This window comes from Saimiri boliviensis, chromosome 13, assembly GCF_048565385.1.
Source record: "Saimiri boliviensis isolate mSaiBol1 chromosome 13, mSaiBol1.pri, whole genome shotgun sequence".
In the NCBI taxonomy this organism is placed as follows: Eukaryota; Metazoa; Chordata; class Mammalia; order Primates; family Cebidae; genus Saimiri; species Saimiri boliviensis.
Genome location: NC_133461.1, coordinates 59,890,909 through 59,912,057, shown reverse-complemented (window position 1 = coordinate 59,912,057; position 21,149 = coordinate 59,890,909). Strand labels below are relative to the sequence as shown.

General features: G+C 39.6%; 1 protein-coding gene across 3 annotated transcripts in view; it reads left to right on the top strand.

Moving 5' to 3' along the window:
- MYOM1 (myomesin 1) overlaps window positions 1-21,149 on the top strand; it is a 194,559-nt gene that overhangs the window by 110,266 nt on the left and 63,144 nt on the right. For 2 of the 3 annotated variants that reach the window (XM_074383712.1, XM_003924808.4), the window contains exons 14-19: window positions 1,264-1,388; window positions 8,024-8,207; window positions 8,953-9,127; window positions 11,960-12,081; window positions 13,974-14,261; window positions 16,581-16,777. In XM_074383712.1, coding sequence (XP_074239813.1) covers window positions 1,264-1,388; window positions 8,024-8,207; window positions 8,953-9,127; window positions 11,960-12,081; window positions 13,974-14,261; window positions 16,581-16,777 — 1,091 coding nt within the window. The remainder of the gene's footprint in view (window positions 1-1,263; window positions 1,389-8,023; window positions 8,208-8,952; window positions 9,128-11,959; window positions 12,082-13,973; window positions 14,262-16,580; window positions 16,778-21,149) is intronic. The other variant, XM_003924809.3, reaches the window with a different exon arrangement.

The window sequence follows — 21,149 nt, the reverse complement described above, 5'->3', positions numbered from 1 at the left end:
TCCGTTCTTGAAAGATATCTTCACTGAGTATAGAATTCTAGGTTGACAGATTTTTTCTTTCAGTACTTTAGGAGCTTTGCCCAGCATAGTGCAGATATACACTACAAGAATGATTGCTTTTATTCTTATTTTGTTCCTCAATATATAATGTGTCTCCTTTTCCCTATATGCTTTTAATATATTCTCTTTATCACTGGTTTTTTTCACATTTGATTATTATATACATTGCATAGTTTTCTTCATGTATCTTGTGCTTAGGGTTTGCAAGTTTCTCCAATCTGTGTGTCTGTAGTTTTCGGATTTGGAAATTTTTCATCATTATTTCTTTAAGTATTTTTTCTGTACATTATTTCTTCTTGACCTCTAGAGTCCATATATTTCCAGTCTCCTCTCTCCCTGCCTGATAAGATCAACTTTACTGTAACTGTAAACTAAAATTGTCCTAAACTTTACTAAAACTGTAAACTCATCTCCACTGGGACCTTGGCTCCTGCCTATCTGCTCATAGGATTTTGTGCCCCACTTCGTTTTCATCTCTGAGCCAGGGTAAATCCTGCTTTTGGAGGGTTCATGTGGCTCTAAACTCTAGATGCTCTGGGAATTCTGGGATCTGAATGCTTCTGGAACTTTGTCCTTGATTTCGCCCTAAAACTCTTGACTTGGCCTCAGAACTATTCAAAGATAAGAACAATGTCCTAGATTCCTTAGCTCTGTATTCTAAATGAACAATGGGGCTGGCTGCAATGGCTCATGCCTGTAATCCAAGTAATTTGGGAGGCTAAGGTGGGAGGATCACGGCAGCTCAGGAGTTCAAGACCAGCTTGGGCAACACAGGGAGACCTCATCTCTACAAAAAAATTTTTTTAATTATGTAGGTGTGGTGGTGTGCACCTGTGGTCCCAGCTATTTGGGAGGCTGAGGTGGGAGGATCATTCGGGCTCAGGAGGTCAAGGCTGCAATGAATCATGATCGCGCCACTTGCACTCCAGCCTGCGTGATAGAGTAAGACCCTGTCTCAAAACAAAACAAAACAAAACCCTGTCTCAAAACAAAACAAACAACAAACAAAAAACCCTCTTCAATGGCATTTGAAGAATGAATGAATGAATGATGTTTTGGGGGGAATTTTAGAGACAAAATACTTCTTTATACTGTGGAATCGTCATTAACTCTTCTTCTAGGAGGAGAGCAGCATCTGTGGCTCTCTGCGTGTCCTGGGCTACCCAGAATGTGTGCTTCTCATTTTTCCTTGTTGTTTTTCAGAGGGTATTGTGCCTGGTCCCCCGACAGACCTCTCTGTCACTGAGGCCACCCGGAGCTATGTGGTGCTCAGCTGGAAGCCCCCTGGCCAGCGTGGTCATGAGGGCATTATGTACTTTGTGGAAAAGGTAAGACTCTAGATTCAACATGATTTCATACTACCTCATAATGATTTCTTTAGAGAAGTAGAGGTTACATTCCCAGGGAGAATGGAGGATGGAGCATATCCTAAACTCACTAGATCTTTATAAACTGTGAACTCTATAGAACTCTATAAACTGTGAACTCTATAGAATTCTAGAGTTCTATAGATGCTAGCAGGGAGGGGAGAATGAAGAAGGGGCAATACTCTCAAATGGCTGGGAGTGTGGAAGACAGCAACGCCACTGCAATTGGCTAGCTCCACTCTGAGTACAGGTAGCAGAATGAGGTCAGGGGTCATGAAACAATAAATATCCACAAGTTCTTTCCTCAGATATCTTATAATTATTTCGAGAATTAGAGAAGACAGCATGCAATGAAGACCCAGAATGGGTAGAATGAATGAGAATGGCATGTGAATCAGCCACACATATTTGAGGGGAGTTCTAATAAGAATTTATGCCCAACAGATGGAGAAGAGCCAAGATCTGGACAGGACATTATTTAGGGGGAACTGACCCAGCCACAAGTGTAGAAACAGGAGAGCTGGCCAAGCAAGGCACAGGTCTCAGGGGGGCAGGAAGTCCTTGGCTAACAGGATCATAGCTACTGGAAAATGACATTTAGAGAGAATTTGCTAAAAATAAGATTCAAAATCCATTTGTTAAAAACGTTTTGATTAGGATATAATTAAGAAAATGAAAGAAAATAAGTTTATTTTATCCCATATATAAGAACACACACATATATATATATATGTTCTTGGAAATATATATATATTTCCAAGACAGAGTCTCCCTCTGTCCCCCAGGCTGGAGTGCAATGGCACCATCTCAGCTCAATACAACCTCTGCCTCCTGGGTTCTAGCAATTCTCCTACCTCAGCCTCCTGAGTAACTGGGATTACAGGCACCTGCTACCATGTCCAGCTGATTTTTGTGTTTTTAGTACAGATGGGATTTCACTATGTTGGTCAGGCTGGTCTTGAACTCCTAACCTCAGGTGATCCACCCACCTCAGCCTCCCAAAGTGCTGGGATTACAGGCATGAGCCACCACACCTGGCAAACATTTATATTTTTATTTATAGCAATACACCATTTTTTAGAACAATAAATGACATACATGTTTGTAATTTTAAATTTTATTTTTATAAAATTGTGTGATAGCATAAAAAAGTATCATTTGCTTTACAGTTTACTTTCATAGCAAAATCACAGAAACAATTTTTTTAATAAAAATATGGTGCTTAATTTTCCTAAAGGTCTTTCTCTTGTATCCTTAATACTGTTCTGATCATTCAATTTTGTAACTCCTATTAGGTTACCTTTCCTGGTAATTACTGCAAGAGAATACATTTCATAGGTATATAGGTGTATGCAAACTTCTGCAAATTAGGTAACAACATAAAGACAATATGCAAATGTCTTTGAGCTACATTCTTCACTTCCTTCTTATTCCTAGCAAATTGGTAACAATGAATGCCTTATCTCTTCAGCATGTAATAATGGACATCTTCCAAGAGAGTCTTGTTTTACAAAAATAATATTACAATTTTATATACTTTCTAGATATTAGCTTCAAATATAATATAACTTGGGTAGCATTCTAAGCTTTTTTATTTTTTGAGATGGAGTCTTGCTCTGTTGCCCAGGCTGGAGTGCAGGGGCATGATCTCAGCTCACTATAACCTCTGCTTCCCGGGTTTAAGCAATTCTCCTACCACAGCCTCCCAAGAAGCTGGGATTACAGGCACCCACTACCATGCCTGGCTAATCTTTGTATTATTTTGGGGGTGGTCTCAAACTCCTGATTTCAAGTAATCTGCCCGCCTCAGCCTCCCAACGTGCTGAGATTATAGGCATGAGCCACTGCGCCCAGCTGCATTCGAAGCTTTTTTAAAGAAAATAGATGGCAAAAATAGAGTGGTGGATCAATGTTCACTTCCTAGTGTGTTTACTACACACCCCCACTGAATCTCTCTGAAACACTTCACAGGAAGAAGGTTCTGAATAATGTCTGTGACAGTAATTACAATTTTTCCTATAATAATGACACATAACAACTATTCTGAGGCATTTTCTGCAGACGAGTCAAGTTTGGCTTCTGCTGAACCTTCCCTCTGGTCATATAAACTCTAATTTCTCTGTGAGAGTCTATAACTTCCCTAGACCTAAATACATATGAGTTTGTGACTAAAAATTTAAATATTCTTCCCCCCAGCACACCTATTGGCATGGAACAGAAGGGGACATTTATGAGCACAGCGCTGCATACAGAAGCCAGCACAGGGCACAGAACACCCAGTATCGAGGACACAGAACACGTCTAGGGACCTGGGGTACATTTACAGAACCATCCAAATGTCAAACTGTTCCGAGCTGAAGCTAAAATTATTTCTGATGCAGCTCTTCTGATCTGCTGCTGACCTTTCTAAAGGGAAAAGGTTCACAAACTCCTGTCCCTGAGGTATCTGTTCCAGGATGCCCTGCACCTGGCATGCTGCCTCTTGGGTCACTGTGTACTTGTTCTTCACAGCATGTCCATGAGCCATAGGATGGGTGAAATTGAAGGGTTTATTAGCAAGGGACTCAGATGAATCAATCCTTGGCAATTCCAGCTCATACCCGCACCCCCCGCCCCATCCTACTGTGTTCTTTTTAGCCCCAAACTTTTTCCTCAGGTGTCTTGTATCTTGAGCTCTTTCTCTCACTCCCCTGTTGAAAATCCAGTCATGTCAGAAAGAAGGACTATCACTTGTTAACAGCAGGAATGAAAATAGCTAAGATTTGCACTGTTCTAAGCACTCTACACTAGTTAACCCATTTAAGAATTCTTAGAGTGGCCCTATGAGGTAAATACCTTTGTTTTCATTGTGCCTATATATTTTTTAATGTTTTGTAGAGATGGGGTCTCCCTATGTTGCCCAGGCTGGTCTCAAACTCCTGGACTCAAGCAATCCTTTCCTGTTAGCCTCCTAAAGTGCTGGGATTATAGTTGTGAGCCACTGCACCTGGCAGAGTGTGTCTATTTTGTAGATGAGGAGACGGAGACACCAAAGGGTATGTAATTTGCCCAATGTCACAGAGCTGGTACAACATAGAACTAAGATTTGAACTCCAGCAGTCTGGTTCAGGTTCATAATCCAGCTATCACACTGGGCCGCCTTTCAATCTTCCCAGCCTTGTCTTCTCTGGAAAACATTGACAATCATATAATACTACCTCCACTATACTTACTTCGTGGCATAGTTGAGAGGAGTAAAGAGTTATAATGGCTTATGAAGTTCTTGGCACAGTGAAAGGTAGCTATTTTTTTTTATGAGAGTATAAGTGCCTGATAATTGTTTAAGAATATCGCAGGGTGGAGTATGTCAAAATAAATCCAAGCCATAAATGAAAAAATTAAAAGGTCTCAGAGAATTTCACACCTCAACAGGCAGCAGACACACAAAAGATATATTATCATAAGAAACAGTGCAAGGAGCCAGGCACGGTGGCTCATGCCTGTAATCCCAGCACTTTGGGAGGCTGAGGCCAGCAGATCACCTGAGGTCAGGAGTTCAAGACCAGGCACAAAACCTGGTCTCTATTAAAATTATAAAAATTGGCTGGGTGCAGTGGTTCACACCCGTAACCCCAGCATTTTGGGAGGTTGAGGTGGACTGATCATGAGGTCAGGAGATCAAGATCATCCTGGCTAACACAGTGAAATCTTGTCTCTACCAAAAATATAAAAAATTAGCTGGGCATGGTGGCATGTGCCTGTAGACCAGCTTACTTAGGAGGCTGAGGTAGGAGAATGGCTTGAACCGAGAGGTGGAGGTTGCATCAAGCCAAGATCGTACCACTGCACTCCAGCCTGGGTGACAGAGCAAGATGCTGTCTCAAAAAAAAAAAAAATAGCTGCAGATGAGTCAAGTTTGACAACATAGGGAGACCCCGTCTCTACAAAACATTAAAAAATAATGTTTTTTTTTTAATGCGGTGGCGTATGCCTGTAATCCCAGCTACTCGGGAGGCTGAGACAGGAGAATGGCTTGAACCCAGGAGGCAGAGGTTGTAGTGAGCTGAGATCATGCCACTGCCCTCTAGCCTAGGTGACAAGAGCAAAACTCCATCTGAAAATCAAAACAAAACAAAACACTGCAAGGAACTTTAGAGGTTACCTTGTCAAATTTGCTCATTTTACAGAAGACAAACTGAGGCCAAGAGCATGCATGTGACTTTCCAATGTCATGTGGCTTGTTATTAGCACAAAGGGACCAGATCCCATCCTTTGACTCCTCTCTGCCATGCCATATTGCCTCCCTATCAAGTCAAGGAAGATTATGCTGTGTGCTGGACTAATAAACTTAAAGTCTCAAAAATATGCCATCCTGACAGCTGGTCAGTCTGTCACAAGATCTGGATTTTGGAAAAGTCTTTTGAAACCGTTAAAAAGTTTTATAGCAAAATCAGGCAAGAGTTTCTAAATTTCTTCTTCTACCAATCAAGGGCAAAGTTGAAAGTTAAAATAGGAGGGAAAAAAGATTACCAAAGACTTCTGACAGTTTTCTTACCATATCTTCTACTAGAGCTTAAATATACATCACATCCTTCATTCGAGGATTTCCAAGTCACTCTAGATCATTTTAATTTTAAGAATAGAGTCTCATTAAATTAGTTTTCCCATTAATTATTCTAAAACTTGGGCAAAAGAAAAACATGTTTTTTAAATCTGGTTTTAATAATTGCACATATTTACAGGGTACACTGAATATTTTGATACATCGCTGCAATGTGTAGTGATCAAATCAGAGTAATTGTGGTATCCATCACTCAAACATTGATCGTTTCTTTGTGTTGAGAAAATTCCAAATCTTATCTTTTAGGTATTTTGAAATATAATAAAATTATGGATAACTATAGTCACCCTCCTGTGCTACTGAACACTATAACTTATTTCTTCTTATTATATTTTTGTGCCCATTAACCAATCTCTCTTCACCACCACCCCCAACCTTTCCCAGCCTCTGGTACCCACCATTCTACTGTCTACCTCCATAAGATCAAATTTTTTTGCTCCCACATGTGAGTGAGTACATGAGATATTTGTCTTTATGTGCCTGACTTATTTTACTTTACATAATGACCTCCAATTCTATTCCTATTACTGCAATTGACAGGATTTTATTCTTTTTTATGGCTGAATAATATTCCATTGTGTATATGTACCACATTCTCTTTATCCATTCCTCCATTGATAAGCACTTGGATTTATTCCATATTTTGACTATTGTGAATAGTGCTGCAATAAACATGGGAATGCAGATATCTCTTTGACATAGGACTTTTCTTTCTTTTGGGTATATACCCAGCAATGAGACTGCTGGATCATATAGCAGAACATCTTCATCTTTCATTCATTCAGAAAAAAAATACTGCAGTTGATTATGTCTTATTTGCCAGATACAATTTTATGCTCTGTCATAAGGCAGTGAACAAAGCTCCTTGAACTTACATGATTTGCTCTTCAGTGGAGGAGACAACAAATAAATAATTTCAAGTAGTAATACATGATTGAAGAAGAATAAAGCAGGCTAAGAAACAGAGAGTGATAAGAAAAGGACCAAGTATTCTTTTAAATAGGTAATGGACAGGCCAGGTGCAGTGGCTCATGTCTGTGGGAGGCTGAAGTGGGTGACTTGCTTGAGTCCAGGAGTTCAAGTCCAGCCTGGGCACCATGGGGAAACCTCTCCTCTACAAAAAAAAAAAAAAAAAAAAAAAAAAATACAAAAATTAGCCAGGTGTGGTGGCATGTGCCTGTAGTCCCAACTACTCAAGAGGCTGAGGTGGGAGGATCACTTGAGCCCAGGGAGGTCAAGGCTGCAGTGAGCCCTGATTGTACTACTGTACTCTAACCTGGGTGACAGAGTAAGATCCTGTCTCAAAGATAAAATAAAATAAAATGTAATTAAAATTAGAAAATTACCTGACCCCAGACTATCCTCAAAATAAGATTTTTGTGGATTGAATTACTGTATTTCATTAACAAAGGAAGTGAACTATTAAAGTAGTATATTTTTCAAACAATACAAAGCTGTATTAGTCCATTTTCATCCCATTGATAATGACATACCTGATACTGGGTAATTTATAAAGAAAAAGAGGTTTAAAGGACTCACAGTTCCACGTGGCTGTGGAGGCTTCACAATTATGGTGGAAGGTGTAAGGCATGTCTTACATGGCGGCAGGGAAGAGAGAGAATGAGAGCCAAGTGAAAGAAATTTCTTCTAAAACCATTAGATCTCTTGAGACTTATTCACTACCACAAGAACAGTATGGGGGAAACCACCCCCATAATTCAATTATCTCTCACCAGGTCCCTCCCACACACATGGGAATTATGGGAGCTACAATTCAAGATGAGATTTGGGCAGGGACACAGCCAAACCATATCAAAAGCCATATTTGATTTAGCGAATCCTATGAACTTTAGATGCCTCATCCCCCATTTCCTCCAAATCTCTCCTTCAGTCCAACTCGCATTACAGGGAGTGGTTTGCTGCAGATGAATGAAACTTGGAGATGCCTCGCTTGTGCTTGCTGTGCTTTCAGTGGGTTTCCCTGTTTTTGCTGCAGTGTGAGGCAGGAACAGAAAACTGGCAGCGAGTGAACACGGAGCTCCCTGTGAAGTCTCCCCGCTTTGCACTGTTTGACCTGGTTGAGGGGAAATCCTACTGTTTCCGCGTCCGCTGTTCTAATTCTGCAGGAGTCGGTGAGCCCTCTGAGGCAACGGAGGTGACTGTGGTAGGGGACAAACTTGGTAAGCAACTGTAAACTTCTTTTACTTCAAGAGAAAATTTTAAAGCAAGATTCTAAGTTGTATATGTATTTTTGGCCAGGAGTAAAAATGGTGACATCTTTCTTTCACATTATAAATTTAGTTGCTGGTTGTACTTAGCCTATACATTAAACAAGAATTCAGTGTTTTCGTTAATGAAAAGTAAACTTCCTTGGGAGTTTCAACAATATTGATAATGTGTTTTTTCTGAAGTTCATGGATATTTAGTGTATCCATGCTCCCTAACTAACAGTTTTTAAATTTTCTGCTTTAAAAAATATAATGTAGGCCAGGCCTGGTGGCTCACACCTGTAATCTGAGCACATTGGGAGGCCAAGGCAGGCAGATCACCTGAGTTCAGGAGTTTGAGACCAGCCTGGCCAACATAGTGAAACCCCATCTCTACTGAAAATACAAAAATTAGCCAGGCATCCTGCCGCTTGCCTGTAATCCCAGCTACTCAGGAGGCTGAGGCAAAAAAAAAATTGCCTGAACCCGGGAAGTGGAGGCTGCAGTGACCTGAGCCTGCACTGCTCACTGCCATTGCTCTCCAGCCTGGGCAACAGAGACTTGGTCCCAAAAAAAAAAAAAAAAAATTGTAAAATAAAGCAACTGTCCTTTTGACATAATGAAGTGTGTAAAATACCTAGGTGTCTGTTTGTGCATAGGTGATAAGGATGACTTTTTAAAACCACCTGAGTTTGATCACCATTTTCCTCTTTCTCAGATATCCCCAGGGCTCCTGGCAACATCATCCCAAGCAGAAACACAGACACCTCAGTGGTACTTACGTGGGAGGAGTCCAAAGATGCCAAAGAGCTGGTCGGGTACTACATAGAGGCGAGCGTTGCTGGCTCTGGCAAATGGGAGCCCTGTAACAACAACCCCGTGAAGGGCTCACGGTAACTGAACCGGGTGTGCAGAGCGGGCCATGGCCTCTGGGGCTGCTACAGACACACATGGCACACAGACATCCAGTGAGGGAGATTTTTTAAAAAAAATTATACTTTTTGGCTGGATGCGGTGGCTTACACTTGTAATCCTAGCACTTTGGGAGACTGAAGTGGGAAGATTGCTTAAAGCCAGGAGTTAAAGACCAGCCTGGCCAACAGTGAGACCCTATCTTTAAAAATAAAAATAACGACATTATACTTTAAATAAGCCAGATGCAGTGGCAGGCCTATAGTCCCAGCTACTCAGGAAGCTGAGGTGGGAGGATCACTTGAGCCGAGGAGTTCGAAGCTGTAGTACCCATTGACCAGGCCTTTAAATAGCCACTATATTCCAGCCCGGGCAACATAGGAAGACCCCCATCTCTAAAAAAGCAAATAAGAACAAGGCTGGGTATGGTGGCTCATACCTGTAATCTCAACACTTTGGGAGGTCAAGGTGAGCAGACCGCTTGAGCCCAGGCATTTGAGAACAGCATGGGCAACATGGCAAAAACCCACCTCTACAAAAAATATAAAAATCAGCCCAGCATGGTGGTGTGCCTGTAGTCTTAGCTACTCAAAATGTTGAGGTGGAGAATTGCTTGAGCCTGGGAGGTCGAGGTTGCAGTGAGCTATGATCATACCACTGCACTCCAGCCTGGCGACAGAGCAAGACTCCGTCTCAAAAAAAAAAAACGATTACACTTAAGACATTTAAATGAATTTAAAATTGAACATATTAGATGCAATACATCTTTTTAAAAATGTTTACTTGTGATGTTAAACACTTAGCAACATGTAATGCCAGCTATTGTAAGAGTTCATTTAATAGTGCTTTTCTGTTTTTTTCCTGTATGCTGCTTCTTCCTTTTTTACCTCTCTGATTTTGTATGTAATATGAAACCTGATACTAGAGTCTGAGGATCTAACATACTCTACTTAACATAAATCACCCAGGAATTTTAAATGAAGAGAGAAAAAGTATCAACATTTTACAAATTCTGGACATCAACATGATTAAACCCAAATGCTACACAGACATAAATAACACCAAAACAAAGATACTCAGAATACTTTGCTGCCTCTTTGTGTCTGTTTTTAATGGGGGAGCGTTGGTTTTTTCCTTGCTTTCAACTATTTTATCAATCGGCTTTGCACACTGATGGTGAATTCTGGTCTGCGCCCAGACCGGAGACCAGTCTGAGAGGGGGATGCCGCCGTCCCCAAAATTGTCAAATAGGTTTGTTTGGCAGCTTCTGGCTTGACCGCTTCTCAATCCGAAGACCCCTCATAGGATGAGTTGGTTTTGCAGAATATGAGAGAATAGAGACAAACAGTTTAATTAGGGAAGGCAATATGTTTTGAAAAAGATTCAGTTAGCCTGTTGGTGCATTTAATTTTTCCTCTGAGTTATCCAGCATTTTCCTAGGACTATTTAGAAACACTGGTGGTATGTAGGCAGGAGCTGCTGGAGGGCAGGCACCATTTTTTGTTCATCTTTTGTCCACAGTAACTCCTAGCTCAGTGTCTGGAATGGCGAGACCTCAATAAATCTTCGCTGAAGCAAGCTGACCCTAAGGACTGAAGAACTGGCCTGGATTATGGCTCCTTTATTAAATACTTGAACATGTTACTAGTCATAGATTCATTAGCAGACCTGTTACTTCCTCTGGCCGTAATCCTTAGGATGGATTCAAATGTTACAGTGATTCATGAACAGCTATTTATAGCCATAATAGCTATGAAAAGAGTGAGGTTGTCTTATGGATGAAACTGCCCATGGATTCACACCTCATTATTGGATCCTCATATCTAAATAGTAATTCTAGAATCCATTGTTCACCTTATCTTCAGATTCTAGAGTAATTTTCCAAGTACCTTTCTTGGCATCCAGGCAGACAGTGACTAGGCCTCTACGACAAGGAGCCACCAATTAATCATATTATTAATTGGGTATTAGGCTTAATACCTGGATGATAAAATAATCTGTACAACAAACTCCTGTGACATGAGTTTACCAATATAACAAACCTTCACGTGTATTCCTGAGCCTAAAAGTTAAAAACTATATATGAGTTATACTCTAAAATTATTTCTTAAAAATAACATGATTACTAGTAGTTGTATTTATTAAGTGCCACATATATGCCAAACTGTATACTAGGCACTTCATATACCTATAATTAACCTCTACATGAATATTATTATGTAAGCATCATTATCCCTATTTTACTGGTGAGCATTCAGGGAAAGACCAGGGCTCCTCATTTTTCCATAAAGTATGTTTAGAAAAGCGCCTTTGTTACCTTCTTTCTACAGGATATACATTACCCGAATCTTTCTACATCTTTTTCTTTCTTTTAAAAAATGAATTATCTATCACACACGTATGGTCCCAGCTACTTGGGAGGCTGAGGCAGGAGAATCGCTTGAATCCAGGAGGTGGAGGTTGCAGTGAGCCAAGATCCCACCACTGCATTCCAGCAACAGAGCGAGACTCTGTCTCAAAAAAAAAAAAAAAAAAAAAAAAAACACGGAATTATTAGCTGGACATGCTGCTTATACCAGTAATCCATCCCAGCACTTTGGTAAGCTGAGGTGGGAGGGAGGATGGCCTGAGGCCAGGAGTTTAAGACCAGCCTGGGCAAAACAGCAAGACCCCATTTTTATTTAACATAAATTACAAAAAAAAAAAAAAAAGAATTGTTTTCATAAAGCCAGATCTACTCCATTAAGCTAATGAAGTAATCTTCCCTAATCTTCCTCCTAAGGAAAATTTAAAAAATTATTTTTTTCTTTTAGATTTACTTGTCATGGATTGGTGACTGGTCAGAGTTATATTTTCCGGGTCAGAGCAGTCAATGCAGCTGGACTTAGTGAATATTCCCAGGATTCAGAAGCTATTGAAGTCAAAGCTGCTATTGGTAAGTTCCTCATGAACAACTGCATAGAGGAAAAATTGATTTTCTATATTAGAAAGGAAGATATCATCCTCTCTAGAAATTGTTTAAAGCTTCCAATATTCCTGGATTATTGCATCCTTAGATGATTATTTCTCTGACTCTAGGTGATGTCTAACCTTCCATAGCTGTCATTTTACAGACCTTCATCACATCCAGATTCTGTGCATCCATAGCCTTTTCATCTTCACGAGTCCAAGTTTCCTCAGATATTTCCCATTGTGTGAAACTCCATTCTAACTTCGTGCTCATCCTGGGACTATGAAGGGCCATCCTGATTCCATGAAGTGGTAACATCACCAATAACACAGATCATCTTGTCCCTAAAAGCCATTTCATCTATGCCAGAGCCTGGCTTGTCTTCGCTAACAGAATATTAATATGCTTCTTATAAATGCCTCTAAAATTCATGCAAGGCACATCTAGTTGCTTAATCATATGTTTCATCTCTGCTTGCAAAGTAACCAACGGAATAAAACCAGTAATAAAGTAATTATATGTGTGTATGTGATGTACCTCCCAATCTTGGATCAAGTAGAAAAGGGATGCAGGTGGTTAGAAACAATAAAAATTGTATTTGTGGGCTGAGCATGGGGGCTTACACCCGTAATCCTAGCACTTTGGGAAGCAGAGGTGGGAAGATCTCTTGAGTTCAGGAGTTCGAGACCACCCTGGGCAACATAGTGAGATCCCATCTCTACAAAAAAAAAAAAAAATCAGAAAAATTAGTCAGGCATTGTGGTGCATGCCTATAGTCTCAGCTACTCAGCAGACTGAGGCAGGAGGATCACTTGAGCCCAAGAGTTCAAGGCTGCAGTGAACTATGATCGCACTACGACACTCTACCCTGGACAACAAAGCAAGACCCTGTGTCTAAAATAAATAAATAAATAAGATAAAATTTATTATATAGTAACACATGTTTAAAAAGAAAGCTGATTTAATATTGATTGTCTTCAGTTAGCATCTCATATTACTTTTTCATATTCTTTATAACATAGGGGTCGGGCACAGTGGGAGGCTGAGGTGGGCGGATCACTTGAGGTCAAGAGTTTGAGATCAATCTGGCCAACACAGCGAAACCCCGTCTCTACTGAAAATACAACAATTAGCTGGTCATGGTGGCACATACCTATAATCCCAGCTATTTAGGAGACTAAGGCACGAGAACTGCTTGAACCCAGAAGGTGGAGGTTGCAGTGAGCCAAAGTTCAGCCTGGGCAACAGAGTAAGACTCCATCTCGAAAAAGGAAGGAAGGAAGGAAGAAAAAAAGAAAGAGGGATGGAGGGAGGGAGGGAGGGAAGGAAAGAAACAAGGAAAGAAGGAAGGAAGGAAGGAAAGAAAAGATACTCCTTATAATGTGAACCCTCGTAAACATGTCTTTTTGAGGTTGGGAGGTACAGACCATTACTATTGTACTATTGCACATAATTCTAAGTGTTATAAAACCAGGATCTGTAATATTATGTCTCTTGTGCACTTTATCGTCCTTTTTTCATTCTGTTGAATAATAGGGCTTATATCTCCCAAGAAATGTCTAAGATTTGCTTTTCCTTATATGTACTCTAAAAACCCTTTGGGTTCTGCAAATCGAAATGGTTCCTATTCTATCTGTGGCTTTTTTGTTCTCATTTCTTCTTTTTCCAGAATATGGAGAAGTTGAAATGTTCCCTGGCATACATTGTGTGAAACGTAGCCTTTCCGTATTTCTTGCAAATGCAAGCGATTTTCTGTAAGCCAGTATTGTTTTTGTTCTGCTTGTGGTCCTAATGTTTTTCTCTTTGTTCTATCCCATAAGAGCAACTGATAGTCTCTCCGTGCTCAACTCGTTTCTGTTGTTGTCTGGCAATTGTAGGGGGAGGAATGTCTCCAGATGTGTGTCCTGCACTGAGCGATGAGCCTGGTGGACTAACCGCCTCCAGGGGGCGCGTGCATGAAGCCTCCCCGCCAACCTTCCAGAAAGACGCTTTGCTCGGTAGCAAACCTAACAAACCTTCACTACCCAGTAGCTCTCAAAACCTGGGCCAGAGAGAAGCGAGTAAAGTAAGTGAAACAGTTCAGGAAGAGGTTACCCCGACACCACAGAAAGCGGCTCCTCAGGGGAAAAGTAAGTCGCACCCCCTGAAAAAGAAGACAGACAGAGGTGAGAGTTGAGAAAGTGAAGCTGTTCCATCTGTCTCCATCAGTGTCCTCACCTCTCATCGTCTACATCACATTCTTCATCCATGTTTGCTTTCATCAGTGTCTATTCTTATTGTATGTGTTCTCAGCTAGCCATCTGAAATGCATACTTTCATCTAATGACTTGGAAAAGTCATTGTCTATGAGTTTGGCTTTTACACATCATTTTGGTTGCTTAACGATGCTAGAATGTTTCGAGTAATTTGGTTATAGAGCCTTTCTTGGTTTGTCAGGAAGATACCCCTCTGGCCTCATTTTGCTATGAGAATTAGATAGGAGAGCAGGAAGGACTTGGTACTGCTAGCCTGTGTGAGGTCTTTCGAAGTAGTCATGTTTGGAACACATAGATCTCACAAAGAAGGTGACATTGTACCAGGGTCATAGTTGTTACCTTGTTGCTTATCCTCAGATTATTAAGCAATTATTCACATTTAATTTAAATAGTTTGCAAGAAAAATCAGCATTGGAAAATTAAAAATTTTTTAAGTAAAAAGAGTATGTAAATTTCTAAAATAATTAGCTACTTACATACTACTTTTTTAATTGAAAAAAGAAAAAAATTGCTATAAATATATCTTTGAGTTGCCATGAAAAGTTTAAAAGTTAAAATTATAATCAGATATAGCTATATCACATAATATATGATCCTCATTTCCAGAAGTGATTTATTTAAGACTATTTATCAGTAGGCTAAGAATGAACAATTAGGATATTTGGTACCTGTGGCTAATAAGGAAATTTGTTTTTCTTAACAAATAAAAATCAACTGATGAGCATGTGTTGATAAATTTTTAAATGCCTCTCATCCAGTTCTTATTTCTAGCCCACCCCCAACTTCTATAACATCCTCTATTTTATGACACCTTTCTTTGTCCCTCAACTTGAGATGAGATATTCATTTGAGAGCACATATTCAACGGTGCTCTGAAATGGAGAGAGAGAAAGGTTTTTTAAAATGTAAAGAATAAAGGAGGTTGGTGAGTGGAAAAGAGATCATTGTGTTTTGTTTTAAAAGCCTTCATTCTTCTGATACTCTTTTGGGATAAGAATGAGATAGTTCCTTTATCTCCTGTAATCCAAATAAATATTCAAAAAATTCTCTTTGATGTTATTACATATCTAGATGGATTTCTTTCTACCACATCACTCCCTCTGTCTTCACTGAAAACTGTAATTTCAGTAACTGAGTGAAAAGCTGATCAGCAAAGCCACATAAATGAAAGAGGACTTTTGAAATATCCTCCAAATATTTTTCTATCTAAGCACTGATAAACATGGTGACAGCTGTATAGTATTGTACCACATGAATAATATTCCAACATTAGATTAAAAATAATGGGACAAAAGTATTATATACTAAGAGAAAGTCACATAGCAGATTGTGCCTGTTTTTTAAAAAGGTTTTCCAAAGGTGTCATTGAGCTGAGCTCTAGAGTAAGTTTTTTCCTGTGTGCAGACAGAGCTGCGTAGTGGTAAGGTCTCACAGGGGTAAGTGTGCCTGAATGGTGGAATGCCAACCATTTGAGAAATATATGGAAATTCTAGGCCAGGCATAGTGGCTCATACCTGTAATCCTAGCACTTTAGGAGGCCCAGGTGACTGGATCACCTGAGGTCAAGAGGTCGAGACCAGCCTGGCCAACATGGTGAAACTCTGTCTCTCCTAATAATATGAAAATTAGCCAGGCATGGTGGCACATGTCTATAATCCCAGTTACTCAGGAGGCTGAGGCAGGAGAATTGCTTGAACCGGGGAGGCAAAGGTTGCAGTGAGCTGAGATCGTGCCTCTGCACTCCTGCCTGGGCAACAGAGAGGGACTCTGTCTGAAAGAAAAAAAAAAAAATATATATATATATATATATATATATATATATATATATATATGTATATATGGAAATTATGAATAAGCAAATTGAGGCAGAAATTGATATACACATTCCATTTTCCTCAGAGAACGAATGAAAACAAAACCACATAAAGAAACAAAAATTACACCTTGGGAAAAATATTTCTTCTTATGGGGAAAATAATCTTTTTCTTTTTTCAGGATATACCATTTTGCTAGGACAGGTTCATTTTATCTTTGGAATAGTAATTGTAGTGTGCTTTCTACTGTGTTCATTGCATACACCAAGTCAAATGCAAAGTTAATGATCAGCCTCACATTTTAGTTTTATACTGCAAGATCTAGTGCCCTCATGTTCATATATAGAATCATAAATGTTTATTTATAATCATAAATGCATTTCTGCCTACTCACAAGCTATTCATATTGCCACAGCACCACCATCTCCACCCTGTGATATCACCTGTCTTGAAAGTTTTCGTGACTCAATGGTTCTTGGATGGAAGCAGCCGGATAAGATTGGAGGGGCGGAAATCACTGGCTATTATGTAAACTATCGTGAGGTCATTGGCGGGGTACCAGGAAAATGGAGAGAAGCCAATGTCAAGGCTGTCAGTGAGGAGGCATACAAGGTAAGCACATGACTTTCTGTAGTGTGGCGTGTCCCGGGTATGAGGATGTGCCTGTACACCCAGCACTCACACACCTAGCACCTTGTAAAGGATTCATGTCATTTCTCCAGAGTCCATTGTCTTCAGTGGCATGAGTTTTGTGAAAAATATACTGTGGTTAATACAAGTAGTTTGGCTAACCAGCCAGGATTTGTATTTTCTGATTCATACATATAAGCATAATAATTTCCTAGAATATTTACTATGAAATATGTTCTTATTATACAAACTATTTTTTTCCCAAAACTTAGGAAATATCTGTAATTAATATACCACTAGCCTCAGGAGTCCCAGGATCCTTCCAGAGCCCTCAAGTTGACGGAGGAAAAAAAAAAGTCCCAGGATTTAATGACACTGAATTTTAATCTTCTTTCTTTCTTTCTTTCTTTTTTTATTGAGATGGAGTCTTGCTCTGTCACCCAGGCTGGAATGCAGGGGTGTGATCTCAACTCACTGCAAACTCCACCTCCCAGTTTCAAGCAATTCCCCTGCCTCAGCCTCCAGAGTAGCTGGGATTACAAGTGAGAGCCACCATGCTCAGCTAATTTTTGTATTTTTACTAGAGACAGGGTTTCACCCTGCTGGCCAGGCTGGTCTCAAACTCCTGGCCTCAAGTGATCCACTCACCTCAGCCTCCCAAAGTGCTGGGATTACAGGCATGAGCCACCACAGCTGGCTGGATTTTTAACTTTCAATATCCAAATTACAGAGGATGAAGGGACATAGGCTTGACAGCCAGACTCAGCTCTCCGTTTGTGAAGTGGACCCTGTTATAGTCACTTGATGGCCACAAAGTGTGGCCTCACATGTGTTTCCCTCTCATGGGGGCTCCCACTGCTCAGCTCATATCAGGGAACCAAAACAGTCTCACTGTCACCTTAGCTGATGACTTTCTTCTTCAGAGCTTCATCAGCTACACCCAAGCTGCCACCTCTTAACACTCACAGAATCTTGTGCCATGAGGGTCCAAGCAGGGCGAGGCCAGGGCAATGACACTTTTCCTAACACCATGCTATTTTAATTTAACTTTTGAAATATCACACACACACATGCTGAGAATGCATAAAACAAAATTGTATTTTTAAGTTTCTTCCCTGTTAGTGCACATAATTATAACTCATGCTTTTTCATTACTATGTGGGATATTCCATTATGTGGCTGTATCACAATATACTCTTTCATTCAATTATTATTGCTATTTGGGCATTTTTGCAGTTTTAGCTACATCAGGCAAGGTAGCTGTGAACATTTTTGTATACATCTGTCTGCTGGTACATATGTGCACCAGTTTCTCTAGGTGATTATCTAAATGTAGAACTGCTGGGTCGGGGGTCTGTTTATCTTCCACTTTGCTAGGTAATGCCATGCTGTCTTCTGAAGAGCATGTGAGAATCTTGTTCTGTTCACACATTTCCAGCTTTGGCAATCTGAGTATGAAATGAGTTTGAAATCCTTTCCTACGTACGCAGTCCCTTTTGATATCCTCTTTTATGACATGCCTGTTCAAGGTTTTGGCTCATTTTTCTAATGCATTCTTGTTGACTTGCAAAGTTCTTTACATATTATGAATATAAATCCTTTGCAACTCTGTAAGTTGCATGTATCTTCTCCCTCTTACCTGCTTGTTTTCCTCTCTCTATGGTCACCACATTAATTTTAATGTCAAATTCATTGTAGTCAGATTGACAAACATTTGCTTTGTCATTAGTGATTTTTGTGGCTTTTTGAAGAAATACCTTCTCTATTCCAAGATCATGGAGTTATTGTAGTTGGTTATATTCTAAAAGCTATGCTATTTCACCACTTATATTTCTGTCATTAATTCACCTTTATATTTTTATATGCTGTGAGTTAAGCCTCAAAATTAGTTCCCCTCCCCCCACCACCCATGGAGATGTAGTTGTTCCAGCATCATCTATTGAAAAGTTTGGCCTCTGCCTGCCATCCTGCCAGGCTATCTGTATCATATATCGTTTCCTCATATGCACGAGTCTGTTTGTGCTTCCTATGATGTTCCACTGGTCTGTTTGTCTAACACTGGGTGAATACCACACTGATTTAAATATAATAGCTTTATAGGCCGGGCACGGTGGCTCAAGCTTGTAATCCCAGCATTTTGGGAGGCCGAGGCGGGTGGATCACGAGGTCGAGAGATCGAGACCATCCTGGTCAACATGGTGAAACCCCGTCTCTACTAAAAATACAAAAAATTAGCTGGGCATGGTGGCGCGTGCCTGTAATCCCAGCTACTCAGGAGGCTGAGACAGGAGAATTGCCTAAACCCAGGAGGCGGAGGTTGCGGTGAGCCGAGATTGCACCATTGCACTCCAGCCTGGGTAACAAGAGCGAAACTCCGCCTCAAAAAAAAAAAAAAAAAAAAAATAGCTTTATAGGCCAGGCAAAGTGGCTCACACCTGTAGTCCAGCACTTTGGGAGGCTGAGGTGGGTGGAGGCCGAGGTGAGGCCAGGAGTTTGAGACTAGCCTGGCCAACATGGTGAAAACCTTTCTCTACTAAAAATAGAAAAAATTAGCCAGGCGTGGTGGCTGTCACCTGTAATTTCAGCTACTCAGGAGATTACAGTATGAGAATCACTTGAATCCAAGAGGTGGAGGTTGCAGTGAGCCTAGATTGCACCACTGTACTCCAGCCTTGGTGACAGAGGGTGACCCTGTCTCAAAAAAAAAAAAAAAAAAAAAAAAAAAAAATATATATATATATATATATATATATATATATATATATAGCTTTATACTAAATTTGATGACTGGTAGATCAGGTACTCCTAAATTATTCTTTCTCCAAGGCTACTCAGCCCTTTGTACTTGTTATAAATTTTAGCATTAGGGTCCCAAGTTCTACCAAAAATAATAAGTAAAACAAAAGAACACAACAATAAAAAAAGCTTACATTCAACCCAGCTAAACCCACTAGAATTCTGATTGAGGCTGCACTGAATCTATAAATAAATTGAGGAATAGTTGACATTTTAAAAATACCGAGTCTCCTATTAGCTGGGCATGGTGGTGCGTGCCTGTAATCCCAGCTACTCAGGAGGCTGAGGCAGGAGAATTGCCTGAACCCAGGAGGCGGAGGTTGCGGTGAGCCGAGATCGTGCCATTGCACTATAGCCTGGGTAGCAAGAGCGAAACTCCGTCTCGAAAAAAAAAAAAAAGAATCTCTAAAAATACCGAGTCTCCTAATCCGTGAACATATTTTTCTTTATTTGTTTTTATCTTCTTTTATAAAGCCTCTCATTAAAGTTTTATGATTCTCTAGAGATTTGTATATTATTTATTAATAGAGACTATATATTTTCAGTATATTTTTATATCAGTTTTTGTTGCTAGTAAAAAGAAATATAACTAATTTTTATACATTGATTTTACATATAATTATTACATATGGTCTTTTGCTAAATTTTTTTTATAATTTGAGTTCTTTAAGTTCTTTTGGAGTCTGTGTATAGTCATATCATCTGCAAATAGTGGCAGTTTACTTCTTCATTTCCAAATTTTATACTTTAACTTCATTTTCTTCCCTTACTTTCTGCGTGGCAACTTTAGCACAATATTGAATAAAAGTGGTGATGCTGGAGTGCAGTGGTTCACACCTATAATTCCAGCACTTTGGGAGGCTGAGGCAGTGGATTGCTTCAACCCAGGAGTTCGAGACCAGCCTGAGCAACATAGCGAGACACCATCTCAAATTGTTTTTTTTCTTTTTTTTTTTTTAAGTGGTGATATTGGTCATTCTAGACTTGATAGCTATCTTAAAGGGAAAATTTTCAACATTTCCCAATTAAATACTATGTTGTTTGCTACAGGTATTTTGTAGACATCTATTATCAGTTAAAGGAAATTTCCTTCTATTTCCAGTTTGCCAAGAGTTAGTTAAAATTATCCAAAACATTTTTTGGGGGTTTATTGAGAAGATCATATGCTTTTTCCCTTTTATTTTTAATTCGATATATTCTAGCAATTGTCTAATGTTAAAACAACCTTGCATTCTTGTAATAAATTCAACTTGGACACTATCTGTTTATAGCACCTGGATTTTGTTTGCTAATTATCCTTTAGGATTTTTGCTTCTATGTTGTTGAGTGAGATTATTCTGATATTGGAATTAATTTGATACTAATATCTAACAAGGATAGTACAGGAAGGAAAAAATGCAGAATAATATCCCTTTATTAAGATATAATTCACATACCATAAAATTCACTCATTCAAAATGTTGCTTTATGTATTTTGAAGTGATATTATTAAATGCATACAAAGTGACTCTTTACCACTAATGCATTTTGCCTTAAAGTCTGTATTACCTGTTCTTAC